The following is a 19068-nucleotide window of genomic DNA, read 5'->3' as shown; positions in this document are numbered from 1 at the left end:
AGATAGTAACCAAGACTATAGTGTTAATAACACGTCACATAATGTACCCTTGTAGCTAACAGAAGCCAGTGTCATAAATAGACTTGAAAAACTTAACATAAACAAACCATCAGGTCTGGCTTACACCCGAGAGTCCTGGCTTACACCTGAGAGAACTCAGTCAGGTGATAGCCAGACCATTGCTGATGAAAACAGTATCATTAGTAGCAATTAGTAGAGATGGGCCAAACACCTCCCTGGTTCGGTTTGCGCCAGAACTCTCAAACATCACAAAAGTTTGGACCCGAACCGCAACCCCATTGAAGTCTATGGGACCCCAACTTGAAAAATCAAAAGTACCCATTTTGAAGGCTTATATGCAAGTTATTGGCCATAAAAGGGTATGGAGGCCCAGTTACTACCCTGGGGGACATGTACCAATGCAAAAAAATTTTTTTAAAAAGATCATTTTTAAAGGAGCAGTGATTTTAATGATGCTTAGAGTGAAACGATAAAAATAAAAAAAATCATTTTTAATAGTGCCTGGGGGTCCCCTTAGTTTGCCTGTAAAGTGGTGCATCTGCACCATGTAGAGAACCTGCTGCAACAAAACTGACATTTATAAAGAAAAAAAAATGACATAGATGAGTGAGCTTGGGGTGGAGGAACTTGACTGACCTGCACAGAGTCCTGATCTCAACCCGATAGAACACTTTTGGGATGAATTAGAGCGGAGACTGCAAGCCAGGCCTTCTCGTCCAACATCAGTGCCTGACCTCACAAATGTGCTTCTGGAAGAATAGTCAAACATTCCCATAGACACACTCCTAAACCTTGTGGACAGCCTTCCCAGAAGAGTTGAAGCTGTTATAGCTGCAAAGGGTTGGCCAAATCAATATTGAACCCTACGGACTAAGACTGGGATGCCATTAAAGTTCATGTGTGTGTAAAGGCAGGTGTCCCAATACTATAGTGTGTGTGTGTGTGTGTATATATATATATATATATATATATATATATATATATATATATATATATATATATATATATATATATATATATATATATATATATATTTCACTTAATGTACCTATTTATTTGTCTATTTGTCTTTCTTTCTAGAATTTACAATTTAAAATTTGTGCTAATTTTTCTCTTAAAGGGATGGTCAGCAATTCCTGATGCACGAAGGACCCGGCTCTGTCCCTTTAAAAATGGCAAGTAGGCATTGTAAAATTGTTTGTCCATGACAGTTTAACCCTGTTCAGTCATTGCACCTCAGGTTAGGGGAAATCTTTCAGTGGAGACACCTACTTTGATGACATTTGTCTTATCGAGAGGAGCTCCCTTCACTTTTTAGATAATTGCTTTATTGTTGCATCTCTGGCAAAGAAGGTAAAGGGAAAGCTCAACAGGACACAGACAGCAAAAAATAAACTGACAGGGGTTTATCCCTTTCATACTCCATCCAAAACTGAAAAGTTTGGGCTACATGGGTAGGAGTGTAAGCAGTACACATGAGTGAAATAAAAAATGTAAACAATGGTTATCATTTATAAAAAGCACATTAGCATAAACTTTGACTATTGCTTATGCAAGCACATGCTTAAATTGGAATCTAGTTTGTTGATGGGGAAAACATGTTCACTAGGTTCTCCTTCCGCACATTATCCTAGTATCAGTATTTGAATAATTATTTCATAAGTGATTCTGTTAACAATAGAAAGGGCACTATAGCCAAGAAACTCTCAGGGTTGTTATTTTAGCAACTTCTCCCTTGCATCAACACCTACACAGGTCCTCTGGTCACCACCAAAATGTAGACTCAACGTTAGAAGCTTCAGCGTGTGTTATACGCTGCAAATTTTGCATACTCCAGGATCCTGACCAGGCTTTATCAAACCTGGAGAAAACTGACAATTATGTTTGTTTTCTCTGGTCAGAACAAACACCCTGGGTGACACCAGGGTGAATCCTCTTTTTACCTGCAGATCGGCACATTGACTGCCATTTTATCTCATGACCTGGTGTAACCTTGTCATCATATCACTCCTGTTCTAAAGTGGGGGCAGGAAGACCTACATTTGTAACCTTTGCTATGGAGCCTCCGTGCCAACTGTCACCTACAGGGGTACCTTCCTGCCTGTCATGACTTTTTTTCTTCTTACTACAGGAGACTTTTGCTACATGCCTCAGGTAACTTTTTCTTTTTATCCTTTTTACACTGTCTGGGGCCAAAAAAAGACTTACCCAAGTCTTTTTCTGAGTACACTTCCACAAGCACCTTTTACTTGAGGTCAGACTGGTCCCTTTCTGCCTCCCTGGAGCTCATTAAAGTGTGGGAATCATGCATAGCAGAGTATTTATCTTCTGCGGCAGCCTCACCGTACCCCAACTCCATACCAGATTGCTATAACACATTTTTACATACAGTAAAGCTGCAATGCCACAGTCTTATCTGAACTGTTAGTGCCTCATTAAACACATGAACATCTTAATCCATTACATATTCAATTTTAACAGACTGCAGTAACACATTCCTTTTACTAAGTGTAGGACAACTCTCATCCACCAATGTAGCAATGCAGTTTTTTTTGGAAACCTCTGGATCCTTAGACACAGTTTCTAGCTAAGACAATACATTTTGCTTAGTGGTCACCAAAATAGCAGTAAACCTCACACTGACATTCTGATCATCACTACTAAACATCACTTTGGAACGACATTTTGCCGTAAATCTCTCTCAAGATACACAGTGGATCTTCTAACTCAGGGTCACTCCCACCTCACAGATTTACTGTGCCGTGTACACACGGGCGGACCTTTCGACCGGACTGGTCCGACGGGACGAATCCGTCCGACAATCCGACCGTGTGTGGGCTTCTTCGGACCTGCAGCGGACTTTTTCGGTCGAAAATCAGACGGACTTTAGATTTGGAACATGTTTCAAATGTTTCCGACGGACTCGAGTCTGGTAAAAAAATCCGCTCGTCTGTATGCTAGTCCGACTGGCGAAAACTGACGCTAGGGCAGCTATTGGCTACTGGCTACCAACTTCCTTATTTTAGTCCGGTCGTACGTCATCACGTACGAATCCGTCAGACTTTGGTGTGATCGTGTGTGCGTTTGAAAGTCCGTCGGAAGTCCGTCAAAAGTCCATCGAAAGTCCGTCGGAAAGAAAGACCTTTAATGCCGAACAGTCCGCCCGTGTGTACACGGCAAAAGTCTCTTTATTGACTATATTGGCTGTCCCAGCAAACAACTCATTAAGTTAAGTCTTACCCACCACTACTATAGGTGTTGCCATCCTCATTTGAATGCGCTGGTTCAAGAACAACACCGTAATTTTCACCTCAGGCTTTTGGCACCCCTGCAAGCTCACAAGAAATTTCCCTACTGTTGTCAGGGCAACACCAGACACTTTTACACAAGAAACTGGGCTTGCAGGTTTGTTGTCAGCAACATTATCTCCAGAGGAATTCCACCTAACAGGGCAATTCACCATACCATGCCCCAATTTTCCACATGCCAAGCGAGGAACTGGGCGACTTTTCATAAAGAGACTTCCCTCCAAAAATACACAAGAATCTTTGCTCCTTATATCTCTGCTTTGCCACAATCCTCTGTAGGCAATATCTTTGTCACATGGCCAGCAGGCCTGACCTCACTGGCATTGCTATGGGCAAAGGGACCCCTCTTGACCTGCTGGTCGACCACTTGCTCTTTCACAGTACTGCAATTGCAGTAACTAGGATCACTGCTGCCAACAGACCTTTGCATTTTTCCCTGACAGACTCCAAAAGTGACAATTTTTTTCAACACCTGTAGGGCTTTTACAGGTGGTGACCACCCCTCCAAACACCAAACTTTCTTCACAAAATAGTTCTCCTTTTTGTTCGTCCCACACTTGCAGTCACTCCATTGCACAGACCACGACACCTTTGCACAGTTTACCAATAAAAATGAAGCGCTGTTCCTTAAAGGACTTCTAGTTTTCTCTCCAGCAGGCTCTGATCACCCGCACACACACACAAAGTGTGCTATCTAGTAGACAGATACACAGTTCACACAGTTCAAACTTCTTTAGCAGAGAGTCTCCATTTATGCCCATTACATCCACCATCATACGTGGGAACTAGCACAAGTATAACACTTGAAGGATAAAGCCCATTCTCCAAAATCTTTGTTTTAGGGCTCTCTTGCCAGTTTTTATTTAAAAAAAAAAAAAAAGTTACCCTTGCATGGGTTATTGGGCATTTTCCGACAACAAATGTTGGATGTGAGTTTGTTGGCTCAAAGTCCGACCGTGTGTATGCTCCATCGAACATTTGTTGTTGGACTTTTTGCCAACAAATGTTGGCTAGCAGGTTTTCATATTTTCTGCCAACAAAACTTTGTTGTCAGAATTTCCGATCGTGTGTACACAAGTCCGACGCACAGTTCACGCATGCTCGGAATCAAGCAGAAGGATCCACACTGGCTATTGAACTTCCTTTTTCTCGGCTCGTCGTACATCTTGTACATCACCACGTTCCCACGTTCGTAATTGTTGGCCAACATTTGTGTGATGGTGTGTATGCAAGACAAGTTGGAGCCAACATCCTTCGAACAAAAATCCACAGTTTTGTTGTCGGAAAGTCCGATCGTGTGTACAGGGTATATTTTTTCCTGCTCAAACCCTGGTGCATGCATGCACCTCTGGCTGCTCCCTTGTAGCCACATATTCTCCTGGGGAGGGTGGAGCCTGGAACACTAGTCAGCAATCATCCCAGGGCTGTGCACAGTTGCACAATCAGCAAGTGTTGGTCACCACTAAATGTAGACCCAGGGTTAGAAGCTACATCCTGTCCAGTACTCTGCAAAGCTTATGAATTTCAGGACCCTGAACAGGCTTTACCAAACCTGAAGAAAACTGCCTACAACTACAAACATATGACTTGTCTTATTTGCAATTGAAAGGATTTGCAATTTTGTTTAACCTGTCTTGTAATGCAGCCACCCTGCCAGAGAGTACAGCCAGGTCACAAAGCTCTTTGCAGAAAACACTGTGCAAAGCAATATGACTTAATTTGAGGGAAAAAAAGGGAGGAATAGTGTGAAGAATAGAGAGTATTGCTTCCCATAGAGGCAACACTTCTAGTAACAACTGTCTAAGAGTAATTTTCTTTCACTTTAGAGAGATTATTTTTCACATCTGGTTATGTCTTCACGAGATAAAGTAAAGGGAGACAGCAAAAACCCAAATGAAAAAAAACTGCTAAAAAAGGTTTACTAACAATTTAGACATTTTTGCTTGTAATCAATCATAATATTCTTCAAACAACTGTGCTTGTGATTGAAACCATTTATATTTTTTGTGGCTTAAAACATCAAAAGTTATCCAATTTTAGCTTGACTGTATTATCCTTTTGCCTTTTCTGAAAATTCAGAACCTTTTCATATAAAATATCTATTTTTGTATGTTACTTTCAGGGCTATACTACAGCAGAGTCCACGTATTGCTTGTCATCTGTTACATGAGGGAAAATTAGGTTATAGTTTCCTAGTAAAGAGTGTCGATTTAACCACTTCCCACCTGCAGCACGTCATATGATGTCCTTGACTTTCAGTGGGGATATCTGAATGATGCCTGTGGCTATCATTCTTTTCTGCCGGCGATTCTGTGCACCGTAAGAACGATCATAGTGGCAGTTCCGCCGCTTGCTCATTTTTACAGACGACGGGAGGAGATACCCCCCTCTTCCACCTCCCTCTGGTGCTTCTCTGTGCGTTAGAGCGAGAGCAACAATTCTAGCAGTAGACCTCCTCTGTAACTCGAAACATATAACCTGTAAAAAAAATTAAAAGCGTTGCCTATGGAGATTTTTAAGTACTGAAATTTGGCGCCATTCCACGAGTGTGCGAAATTTTAAAGCGTGACATGTTAGGTATCTATTTACTCGGCATAACATCTTATACAAAAAATGGGCTAACTTTACTGTTTTGTTGTTTTTTTAAATCATGAAACAGTTTTTTTTCCACAAAAAAACGCGTTTGAAAAATTGTTGCACAAATACCGTGCGACATAAAAAGTTGTACCGACCGCCATTTTATTCCCTAGGGTGTCTGCTAAAAAAACATATATAATGTTTGGGGGTTCTGAGTAATTTTCTAGCAAATAAATGAGGATTTTTACATGTAGGAGAGGAGTGCCAGAATAGGCCCGGTATGGAAGTGGTTAAATATCTATTGTATTTTAGGAGCTTTTTATATACATCATGTGCTTGTCCGCACCTGTGAAAACAGGTGACCTGTCATTAAAACCACATTAAGGCCCAGGTCACACTTGTGTGGGCTGAATTCTGTGGGTAGGGCAGCCCAATTCATTTCAGTGGGCTGCCTTACCTTCAGAAACATGGGGAACCTGTTCCAGAGGCTTTTAAAATATCATGCTGCACAGAATTGCATGGCGCCACATCCCAATGCGGTTTTGCACATCCCAAACTGCAGGCATTTTGTTGATGCGTTAAGAATGAATGGCACTCCACCTGTCTGCTAAACAGCAGTGTGTTTCTCTCCTTGTCAGGAACTTATGCGATTGTGTGCAGTTTCCCGACACGCAATAGTGTGAACTAGCCTGTCTCACATGTGTGTATGTGTAAATGATAAGAACAATGGTGCAGGAAAGTTTACATTCTGCAGCACAGAACTAGCGTGTACCTGTTTGTTTCAGCTCTGTCTATTTTAAACTCTAATGCCGCGTACACACGGTCGGACTTTTCGTCTACAAAAGTCCAACGGACACCAACAGACTAAAGCTGGCTGGTAATCCGACCGTGTGTGGTCTCCATCGGACTTCCAACGGACCGTTTCGGCCGGAAATCCGACGTACTTTAGATTTGAAACTTACTTCAAATCTTACGTCGTAACTCCGCCGGACTCAGTTCCTGACGGAAAGCCCGTTCCTCTGTATGCTGGTCCGACGGACCAGATACGACGGAGGAGCAGGTTACTGCATCTCGCGCTCGCTGCAATAGGAAAAACAAATTTTTCCATTGCGGCGAGCGCGGGGGGCATCCCAGGCCCTTAGGTCTGGTATGGAACTTTAAGGGGAACCCCCTACGCCGAAAAACCGGCGTGGGGGTCCCCCAAAATCCATACCAGACCCCGATCCGAGCACGCAGCCCGGCCGGTCAGGAAAGGGGGTGGGGACGAGCGAGCGCCCCCCCCCCTCCTGAACCGTACCAGGCCGCATGCCCTCAACATGGGAGGTGCTTTGGGGGAGGGGGCGCCTTGCGGTGCCCCCCCACCACAAAGCACCTTGTCCCCATGTTGATGAGGACAAGGGCCTCTTCCCGACAACCCTGGCCGTTGGTTGTCGGGGTCTGCGGGCGGGGGGCTTATCGGAATCCGGGAGCCCCCTATAATAAGAGGGCCCCCAGATCCCGGCCCCCTCACCCTATGTGAATGAGTATGGGGTACATGGTACCCCTACCCATTCAGCTAGGGAAAAAGTGTAAATAATAAAACACAACACAGGTTTTTAAAATATTTTATTAAACAGCTCTTGCTCCGGCTTCGGGGGTCCCTCCGGTTCCTCTTCTCCCGGCTTCCGGTTGGTTCTTCGGCCGGCCCCTCCGCTGTCTTCAGGTAGCTCTTTAGCCAGCGGAGGTCCGGGCTTCTCTTCTCTTCCCCAGATGTTGACACGACGCTCTCTCCGGCCTCTTCTCCCGGTGTTCCAGGTCTTCGGCCGGCCCCTCCGCTGTCTTCAGGTAGCTCTTTAGCCAGCGGAGGTCCGGGCTTCTGGGCTTCTCTTCTCTTCCCCAGATGTTGACACGACGCTCTCTCCGGCTGGACTGGTCTCTGAGGGCTCCGTTGTGACTTATATAGGCGGAGACCCCGCCCCCATATGATGTCACAGTCCCTGGGCATGCTGGGACTGTGACGTTTTAGGGGGCGTGTCGACCATGGATTTGGGGGGGACCCCCACGCCGGTTTTTCGGCGTAGGGGGTTCCCCTTAAAGTTCCATACCAGACCTAAGGGCCTGAGATGCCTGCGACGGGGCTCGCAAGGTTTCAATCTCGCCAAAAAAAGCGGCGAGATTGAATTCCTTTTCTAGTCCCGTCGTACCCGAGTCACGTTCAAAATGAACGGACTTGTCCGTGTGTGGGAAAGTCCGTTCATTCTGAAAGTCCGGCGGAAGTCCGTCGGGAAGACAGGATTCCGGAAAGTCCGGCCGTGTGTAGGCAAGTCTGGCCGTTCAGAAAGTCCGGCGGTAGTCCGCCGGAAGTCTGGCGGCAAGTACGTCGGACCTAGCTTTCCAGAAAGTCCGACCGTGTGTACGCGGCATAAGTGACTGCAGGATCCCATAGGTCCTCATGGCCTCCTCCTAACCCTTCCCCTTATAAAATTATTGTACATGTGGCATAGACCCTGAGCTAAACATTTCATTACTTTTCTCAGATCGTAAAAACAGAAGCAAAACTAGATATTACTTCAAATAAACATGCAAAATAGGAGTATGTTATGTATAAATTCTATGTAAAGTATAGCTAAAATAATATAAAGTAAACACAAAATATTTTAAACTTGCTTGCAGCCTTTGTTCTGGTTATTTGATCTATAGCTGCACCCAAAGGCTGAACAAATGACGGATTTCCACTCAATCGCATTTTGCTAAATTTGCCTCAGTGTCCAGGGGAGAGAGGGTTAGGTATACTGGACACCCTAAAACAGCAAACCCAAAAATGTAGAACTAGGAAGGCCAGATGGACAGCAACCTTGAAAAATCTTTAGCCCCTTTCACAGACTTAGTAGTGAACCTTTAAGCTGAGAATGATAATATGTAATAGTGGACCTTTAAGCCTAGCAATGAACTGAGCAAAACTCTTGTGAAGGTGCTCTTCTTTAAAGTGGTTCTAACGACAGAATGTTTTTTGCATTGAGATAAAAAACCTTCTATGTGCAGCAGCCCCCCTCAACCCCCCTAATACTCAAGCCCCATCTTGATCCATCGATGTTGCATGAGAGCCTTAGCTGTCCGGGTCTCTCCCTCCTCATTGACGCCATTGGCTCCCACTGCTGTCAATCAAAGTCAGTGAGGCAATGAAGAGAGAGGGGAGTGGGGCAGAGCCGTGGCTTTGTGTCTGAATGGATATACAGAACAGTGGCTCGGCTTCGGTGCCCCCATAGCAAGCTGCTTGGCGGGAGGGAAGTGCCAGGAGTGCCAGCACGGGACCTGAGAAGGGGAGGATCTGCTCTGCTCTGTGCAAAACCACTGCACTTTAAAAAAAAAAAAAAACAAGACTTTAATATCACTTTAATAGCCAAATGCTAAATTTTCAATCAGGGTACTTCAGATTGTCACAGAGTCACTACACATAGGTGATCCGTGGGAAGAATAAATGGCCTCCTAAAATTGTGGCCAGTGAGAGAAAGAATACCCCCTAGGCCTCATCCACACTGCAGCTCAGAAATTCCTGTTTTACAGGAGTTTGACATTTTTTTCTGTCTCTAAATGACCCTACATTTTACCCTATGTGTCCATGCACACATAGGCATTTACAAGAGTCTAAAAGCAAGAGCGTTTAGAGGCAGAAAACAACCCATCTCTTGTGTGTTCAAGAGAGGGGTGTTTGGGCTGAAAAATGCCAAAACACATGTAAACGTGTCCAAATGCGCCTAAGCACTAAGCACGTTTAACACTTGAGTATTTATTCATGTTCAATGTTCAGAATAAGGTAATATTCTGGCCAATTAAATGAATCAACACCCCAATGTGCATGAGACTTTATACTGGTGGACAGTGATAAGAAGAGTGGTAAGAAGAGTTGCACTAGTGATTTTCAGAAAAAAATAATGCTCTCTTATACTGGTGTGTAATTGCGCGAATTCTGCCTCTTTACATTGGTGGTCTGGGTAAAAAAGAATACTTATTTTTATTGGTGGCCAGTGGGAAACAAAATTTCCCCTTATACTGGTAGCACTAACAAGAATTTATATATACTGTATACAGTATGTCACAAAAGTGAGTACACCCCTCACATTTTTGTAAATATTTTATTATATGTTTTCATGTGACAACACTGAAGAAATTACACTTTGTTACAATGTAAAGTAGTGAGTGTACAGTTTGTATAACAGTGTAAATTTGCTGTACGCTCAAAATAACTCAAAACACAGCTATTAATGTCTAAACCGCTGGCAACAAAAGTGAGTGCACCCCTAAGTGAAAATGTCCAAATTGGGCTCAAAGTGTCAATATCTTGTGTGGCCACCATTATTTTCCAGAACTGTCTTAACCCTCTTGGACATGGAGTTCACCAGAGCTTCACAGGTTGCCACTGGAGTTCTCTTCCACTCCTCCATGATGACATCACAAGGCTGGTGGATGTTAAAGACCTTGCCCTCCTCCACCTTCCATTCGAGGATGCCCCACAAATACTCAATAGGGTTTAGGTCTGGGGACATGCTTGGCCAGTGCATCACCTTTACCCTCAGCTTCTTTAGCAAGGCAGTGGTCATCTTGGAGATGTGTTTGGGGTCGTTATCATGTTGGAATACTGCCCTGCGGCCCAGTCTCCAAAGGCAGGAGATCATGCTCTGCTTCAGTAGGTCACAGTACATGTTGGCATTCATGGTTCCCTCAATGAATTGTAGCTCACCAGTGCCGGCAGCACTCATGCAGCCCCAGACCATGACACTCCCACCACCATGCTTGACTGTAGGCAAGACACACTTGTCTTTGTACTCCTTGCCTGGTTGCCAACACACATACTTGACACCATCTGAACCAATTAAGTTTATCTTGGACTCATCAGACCACAGGACATGGTTCCAGTAATCCATGTCTTTAGTCTGCTTGTGTTCAGAAAACTGTTTACCGGCTTTCATGTGCATCATCTTTAGAGGAGGCTTCCTTCTTGGACGACAGCCATGCAGACCAATTTGATGCAGTGTGCGGTGTATGGTCTGAGCACTGACAGGCTGACCACCCACCCCTTTAACCTCTGCAGCAATGCTGGCAGCACTCATCCGTCTATTTCCCAAACACAACCTCTGGATATGACACTGAGCATGTGCACTCAACTTCTTTGGTCGACCATGGCGAGGCCTGTTCTGAGTGTAACCTGTCCTGTTAAACTGCTATATGGTCTTGGGGTGTATTCACTTTTGTGAGATACTGTTACTGATCTTTTTTGGGTTCCTGATATACGGCCTTCTGAGGGATGTAGATGGCTCATTTATTTTCTATTATTTTTAAGAGATGCAACCAGTTTGAGTATCTCTTGCAGCAATTATACTAAACAATAATGAGAGCATACAATATATGGAAGCATTTTAAACTGCATATAGTGATCGATTGTTTAGTGAGCATTACTCTTTTTTTTCACAGAAAAGCAATGCCTGTGATTTTTTTAATGAGCATTCCCTTTTCTTCACAGAAAAGTAACTTATGATTGTTTATTTAGCATTCCCTTTTCTTTTTTAGAAAACAAATTCCTATAATTGTTAAATGAGCATTTTGTTGCTATCGGTTTAGACATTAATGCCTGTGTGTTGAGTAATTTTGAGGGGACAGCAAATTGTCACTGTCATACAAGCTGTACACTACTACATTGTAGCAAAGTGTCATTTCTTCAGTGTTGTCACATGAAAAGATATAATAAAATATTTACAAAAATGTGAGGGGTGTACTCCCTTTTGTGAGATACCATATATCGGCAGGAAGAAGAATGCTCCCTTAAATTGATGGTCAGTAAGCAGAAGAATGCTCCTTTACAAACTCTTGTATCATAAAAATAAACTGGCTTTTGAAATGACCAGTGTATGTTTTAGCAGTTAAACCTAAATATCACAAAGTAGCAAATATTGCTCTGGTCATCAAATGGTTAACAAGCACCTCACTGGTATGCAGAAACAAAGAACACGGCTTTTACACTTGTTGTCTAGGCTTATACAAGCCACAAAAAACAGGATTAGGAAGTGACATTTTAGGTAGCTGTAAAATATACAAATTTTTCCTGGCAGCTGGCAAAACTATGATCAGAGAAAATTTAATTTAACTTCCTTCAGCTGGGTTCAAAACAAACTAAAAAAAAAAATTAAAACTAAAGTTTGGATTAGAAAAAAAAAATTACAGCTTTAGTTACATCAGTCTGGCTTATTTGTCACCTAGGAAATAAATGAGATATTAGAAGAATCTGTTACTGAGCAAAAGAGTTGTCAGATGAAGGTTTCTATTTAGTGGGTTGAAACATTTGTCCAGGATCACCATAAATGAGATGACTGCCATAGAACTCATATGCCGTTTGTGACCCAAACAGTGTCCATCAAATAGACATTTAGCTGGATGACAAATTGATTTTATAGAGACACGGTCATCCTAAAAATAAAGTATTATTAAAAACATAATTTCAAAATACTATAATACTTGCAATCTACGCCTCCCGTGAGATAGAGTTGCTGCTAAAATCTTCTCCTCTCTTCTAAGGTCCCCCCTCTAATTGCTACATTACTAGTGCGTCCCTTTAGAACTGAAGGGACAAACTAGTGGTCATAGCAGCCAATGAGGGTCCACAGCAGGCAGCAGGGAGATGCAGCATGTGATACACCTAAAAGTGTTGCATCCTAAAGATTCTAGAAGTGTTTTTATCCCTTCAAGATTTGAATCAATGGAGGCACTGATGCCAAGTATTATAACTGTATTTTAAAATGTTGTTAATAAAGCATATCTAAACTCAAAACCAAAAGCTTACTAGCCCTTAGATGTAGTGGCTGCATTCATTTTTTTCAGACATTGTTTTTTTTTTGTTTATGTTCAACTAATTATGTTACAAATAGCACACATCCTATCCCTTGAAAGCTAAAGTCACTTTTTGATGGTATCTATGAAAGGAGAGCCACGCAGGCTGGACTTCAAACATGTCTGTCCATATTTATCCTCATTATATGGTAGATTGCTGGGACAAGTAGTTTACACAATAAAGATAATGGTGGTTGCACTTTCTTTCCTGCTCACAGAAAGTGACAAGGACACTGCATTTCTGGCAAGATCTGCAGGAATTTTCTGTACTCGCTAAAATTATTCTTAGCCAGAACTAAGAAAACTAATTCAGCCACCTCATGTAGGGACTTGTAAACTGCAATATATTACATAATTGTTCTTGAGTTTAGATTTGCTTTAAACAGAAAATTCACTGGAAATAGATATTTTCATGGAATTAACATACAGTGCAGTTGTGTCCCTTTACATGTTCTGAATGTCTACCATTTTAAAGTATTTTACCGAGCACTTATTATGCTTCACCATTGGCCTTTATGGTTCTGACACCTAATAAAGGATGGCTACTGAATTACTTCCACATTACTTCTAGAGATGGCAATGTGGCTTCCTCTTTGTAGACAAACTGTTTCTGGTACAATAAATGTTTAGAATAATGTCTCCTCTTATTTTAGGTGCAGGTCATTTCAATGATCCTGTGAATTTCATCCAGCCAGAGTCCCATCTGTGTGCCTGATTGGAGCTGTTTGCACTGGCACTTGTGTATATTTTTGTACATATTTATTTGTATATGTTTGCTCTTTCACTGTAAAAATGTAAATAGTAATTTTGCCTGTTTTTTTGCTGTAAAATTGTAAATAATAGGATTTTGACATTCAGAATTTTAAATTAATAAATTCTTTCTATCTTTTTGTTAGTGTTATTTATTAGAATTTTAGAAGAATTCTTTTTTACTTAATACTTAAAACATAAATATATTTAATTTACGTAACCAAACAGGGCTGATGTTGTATCTAACAGTTATCTCTCATTACCAAGCATAACTCTGTTATTATCACTTACACTCCTATTGCATGCCATCCGAGTCTTATGACAGCAACAGCATACAATAAAGCAATCTAAAAAAAACACATTTAGGATGCAAGAAAGCAACACATAAATAAACAAGTTTTGGATCACCATGACCTTTTTTACTAGCTTACAACAGGTACAACAATTCATTACCATGACAGCATTTAAGCCCTGAACAATACATAAAATATTTCCACACTTGCAAATCAAAAGGTGCTAGATAAACCTAAAAGCATATTTACATAACCTATTCACAGATACATAGAACTGCAGCATAAATTTGTAATATTATTGGAGTCCAGTTCTGCGTAATGGGCAGAATACCTGACATTCATGTTCATTTTTACTCAGCAGGTATTGAAGTCAGCATTTAGCAAACTTACAACTAATGATAGACAATGTTCAGATAATTAAGGCCAATGTTACAAGTTTTAGAAACCCCCCAAAAATTGTTAATGCACCAGACAGACAATGTTTCTGCATTGCAATAACATTACAAAGTTACATTGTTGCTCAACTTCTCATTACAGTTTTTTGCCATGATGTTCATCTTTTGTGCCCCCCCCCCCCCCCCAAAGTACATAATATAAAACCAGATGCCATTTAGCAGGCTAAAGCACTGCCTATAAAACAATTGTCATTTTCCTTCATCCATACAACACTGTTTTTGCATGTTCTGCTTTTTCTTTTGCACCTCAGTTCTGTTGATCTCCTCTGGCTTCTTTTGAATTAACCTTTTGTCCATCTGCTACCACTTGCTTCAGCTTGGGCTGCACACTATTGCCTTGGACCTACTTTCCGATAGTGACAAGATTGGTAACGTGTAAGTGTGGTAGCTTGCAGCCTCCAGGAGGGGCGCATATGACTGGGTGACAACACAGGAGGTCTGTTGGGATCAGGTCACATACAGCAGACTGTGCTTCCCCCTGTTAATTCTTGGGTGTTCATGTTTTTTTCCCATTGAGAACTTGAAGTCCTATTCAAGTTGAGATACTTTAGGCTTGTTGGCCACTTTTGAATCCCTGCATATGGATAATATTACCATTACTATAGTACCCATGTGATCATATCTACCCTGCTGATGATGTCAGTAAGTCACGGGTTATTGTTTGACTATACCATGAATCAGCACCTACTGCTAGCTGCAAACTACTACTAACTGGAATATTTCAGCAAATTACAAACCAGTGTCAGTAATATTAAATAATTCTAGTGTTACAGCTCCAGTTTTCTGTTTCTTTTTGTTGGTCATCCAGTAGTTTTTCCAGCAAATTAATCCATTTGTTCCTAAATATGGTAAATTCATTAAGCAGTTCAGCATTTCTAGCACGTTCTTGCGTCAAGTAATGGGCACCTCAGTAAAAGCGGAGTTCCAGTGGTTTTTGTGTTTATTAAAAGTCAGCAGCTACAAAAAGTGTAGCTGCTGGCTTTTAATAAACACACACTCACCTGTCCCATGATCCAGCGATGCAGCCGCCCGAACCCTCGCTTCTCTCGCTTGCCTCTCCCTGGTGCCGCATTACAAGTGTGTTACATAGTTACATAGTAGGTGAGGTTGAAAAAAGACACAAGTCCATCAAGTCCAACCTATGCGTGTGATTATGTGTCTGTCTTACATTGTATATCCCTGTATGTTGTGGTCATTCAGGTGATTATCTAATAGTTTCTTGAAGTTATCAATGCTCCCCGCTGAGACCACCGCCTGTGGAAGGGAATTCCACATCCTTGCCGCTCTTACAGTAAAGAACCCTCTACGTAGTTTAAGGTTAAACCTCTTTTCTTCTAATTGTAATGAGTGGCCACGAGTCTTATTAAACTCTCTTCTGCGAAAAAGTTTTATCCCTATTGTGGGGTCACCAGTACAGTATTTGTAAATTGAAATCATATCCCTTCTCAAGCGTCTCTTTTCCAGAGAGAATAAGTTCAGTGCTCGCAACCTTTCCTCATAACTAAGATCCTCCAGACCCTTTATTAGCTTTGTTGCCCTTCTTTGTACTCGCTCCATTTCCAGTACATCCTTCCTGAGGACTGGTGCCCAGAACTGGACAGCATACTCCAGGTGCGGCCGGACCAGAGCCTTGTAGAGTGGGAGAATTATCGTTTTATCTCTGGCGTTGATCCCCCTTTTAATGCATGCCAATATTCTGTTTGCTTTGTTAGCAGCAGCTTGGCATTGCATGCCATTGCTGAGCCTATCATCTACTAGGACCCCCAGGTCCTTTTCCATTCTAGATTCCCCCAGAGGTTCTCACCCCAGTGTATAGATTGCATTCATATTTTTGCCACCCAAATGCATTATTTTACATTTTTCTACATTGAACCTCATTTGCCATGTAGTGGCCCACCCCATTAATTTGTTCAGGTCTTTTTGCAAGGTTTCCACATCCTGCGGAGAAGTTATTGCCCTGCTTAGCTTAGTATTGTCTGCAAATACAGAGATTGAACTGTTTATCCCATCCTCCAGGTCGTTTATGAACAAATTAAATAGGATTAGTCCCAGCACAGAACCCTGGGGAACCCCACTACCCACCCCTGACCATTCTGATTACTCCCCATTTATCACCACCCTCTGAACTCGCCCTTGTAGCCAGTTTTCAATCCATGTACTCACCCTATGGTCCATGCCAACTTACCTTATTTTGTACAGTAAACATTTATATCAAATGCTTTTGCAAAATCCAGATACACCACGTCTATGGGCCTTCCTTTATCTAGATGGCAACTCACCTCCTCATAGAAGGTTAATAGATTGGTTTGGCAAGAACAATTCTTCATGAATCCATGCTGATTACTGCTAATGATACCGTTCTTATTACTAAAATCTTGTATATAGTCCCTTATCATCCCCTCCAAGAGTTTACATACTATTGATGTTAGGCTAACTGGTCTGTAATTCCCAAGGATGTATTTTGGGCCCTTTTTAAATATTGGTGCTACATTGGCTTTTCTTCAATCAGCTGGTACCATTCCAGTCAGTAGACTATCTGTAAAAATTAGGAACAACGGTCTGGCAATCACTTGCTGAGTTCCCTAAGTACCCTCGGATGCAAGCCATCTGGTCCCGGTGATTTATTAATGTTAAGTTTCTCAAGTCTAATTTTAATTCTGTCCTCTGTTAACCATGGAGGTGCTTCCTGTGTTGTGTCATGAGGATATACACTGCAGTTTTGGTTACTGAAGCCCCCCGATTCACTCGTGAAGACTGAGGAGAAGAATAAATTCAATACCTTCGCCATCTCCCCATCCTTTGTAACCAGATGTCCTTCCTCATTCTTTATGGGGCCAATATGGTCTGTCCTCCCTTTTTTACTGTTTACATACTTAAAGAATTTCTTGGGATTTTTTTTGCTCTCCTCCGCTATTTGTCTTCATGTTCTATCTTAGCTGTCCTAATTGCACCCTTACATTTCTTGTTGCATTCTTTATAAAGTCTGAATGCTGAGGATGATCCCTCAACCTTGTATTTTTTGAAGGCCTTCTCCTTTGCTTTTATATGCATTTTTACATTGGAGTTAAGCCATCCAGGATTTTTGTTCGCTCTTTTAAATTTATTACCCAATGGGGTAATAAAGTGTTCTCCCGACTGTGAAAGCTTGCAATGGCCGGGCAATCTTCTGGGACCTGTGACGTGTCCCAGAAGATTGCAGGGAGGGAGGGGGAGAGGAGAACTTCTGCTCGAGTCGCCTAGGTGACCCAAGCGGAAGTGGGTGCAGGTACCTGTAAAAGCTAGGTACCTGCTCTCCACCCCAAAAAAAAAAACCCCAGACATGCCAAATTTGGCATAGAAGAGGGTGAGGAGTGCTTAAAGCGGAACTTCCACTTTTGGGTGGAACCCTGCTTTAAGAGGATGTCTAATAATTATTGCCCCTTTCTTGGCAGTAAAGTGGATGTACTTCTTTTGGAGATTTTGAAGATACTGCCAGCTGATATTACTGAGTATGGTTTTTGTATTGTTGACCACATAGAAAAATGTATATATTAGATAGGGGCCACCCTATTACCAAACCAATAACAGTAATAAATATCCAAAGAATAAAAAATATTTACAGACTTTAAGGGTTCGTTCCCCATGAGTAATCTTTGGGGGTGTGGCCTGGTGGGGGTCCAGGCTGAGACTGCCATTTACTATCATACTTTAGGTCTTTACTTAATGTGCGGCTCCTGGGACATCTTGTCATTCTCTGCCAAAATTTAAGGGCACTCAAAAGACCCACATAGAAATATGGATAAGGATGTAGTCCTCTGTATTGGTAGTTCCGTTTAATTCTTTATTCAATTGACAGTACATGAACTGGCTGTTCATGTGGAACTGTATTATGGGGCTTTGATCAATCAGCCCAACATCTGCCTATTTCTAGGCCTCTCTCTCAACTGGTTTTGAAGGGCTGTTAGGTTTAATGGAACTGCTCTGATTATGAGTTGCTTGTTTTACAACAATTTATGTGTCTGGAATCACTTGTGAGGGTTTTTTTTTAGGATAACCATAATGTCAAGTTGTTTGTGAATTGTGGCAAAGTTTCAATATCCTGTTACTGGCAGCTTGGAACTCTTTCCAGTAAGCATTACTGTAGGGTCTTCTACCACATAACTTCCAACCTGATGTACTTGGCTTCAGGGATTTTATGTATGATGTTGTCAGCATCACACTCCTAAAAATGCCCAGTACTTTTTTAGGTAGGTGATAAGAAATCTTCATTCCTTGCATGTGCCTCCCCAATTAGTTCAGAGCTATTTTATAATGAATGAAGTAGAGTAAATGTGCAGATAAAGACTTTGCAGACATTTTGTCAGTAATAACTAATCTTGAATTAGATTATGTCAACCAAACAGCTGTGCAGGTTAAGTTCCAAAAGGGCCTGGTGGCACCCATGTGCACCACTACTTATCTTCCTATTGAGATACTACTTATATTCCTATTATTCCTTCTGGTGTGCACATTTTGACCAGCTCTTATGGTTATATGCACTACCCCTGTAGGAGCTGCTGAGTAGATGGGTCCTTTGTTCTTTGCCTTGATTTTCCCAAGGGCCTCAGCCCCTCTGACATACCAGGTTAAGTGCAAAAGCAGATTAACACAGTAAAGAATGGCAAATAATCCCTACTACCCACCCATAGTGCTATACCAAAAACAGGAACCAAGCCAGTTAGTAAATGTAATCTTAATGTATTAAAGTAAGTTAGCAGTTATTATAACACAGTTCACCATAAAGGATGGCTAACCATGAGGGCTAGATATAAAGGGGTATGGACCGCC

At 41.9% G+C, this 19068-nt stretch overlaps 1 protein-coding gene across 2 annotated transcripts in view; it reads left to right on the top strand.

Annotated features, from left to right (window-relative positions):
* IL17REL (interleukin 17 receptor E like) overlaps positions 1-19068 on the top strand; it is a 190558-nt gene that overhangs the window by 65079 nt on the left and 106411 nt on the right. For both annotated transcript variants that reach the window (XM_073619733.1, XM_073619732.1), the window contains exon 9: positions 1142-1196. In XM_073619733.1, the coding sequence (XP_073475834.1) occupies positions 1142-1196 (55 nt within the window). The remainder of the gene's footprint in view (positions 1-1141; positions 1197-19068) is intronic.

Source organism: Aquarana catesbeiana, linkage group LG03 (assembly GCF_042186555.1).
Source record: "Aquarana catesbeiana isolate 2022-GZ linkage group LG03, ASM4218655v1, whole genome shotgun sequence".
In the NCBI taxonomy this organism is placed as follows: Eukaryota; Metazoa; Chordata; class Amphibia; order Anura; family Ranidae; genus Aquarana; species Aquarana catesbeiana.
This window is presented reverse-complemented; position numbering and strand designations above follow the sequence as displayed.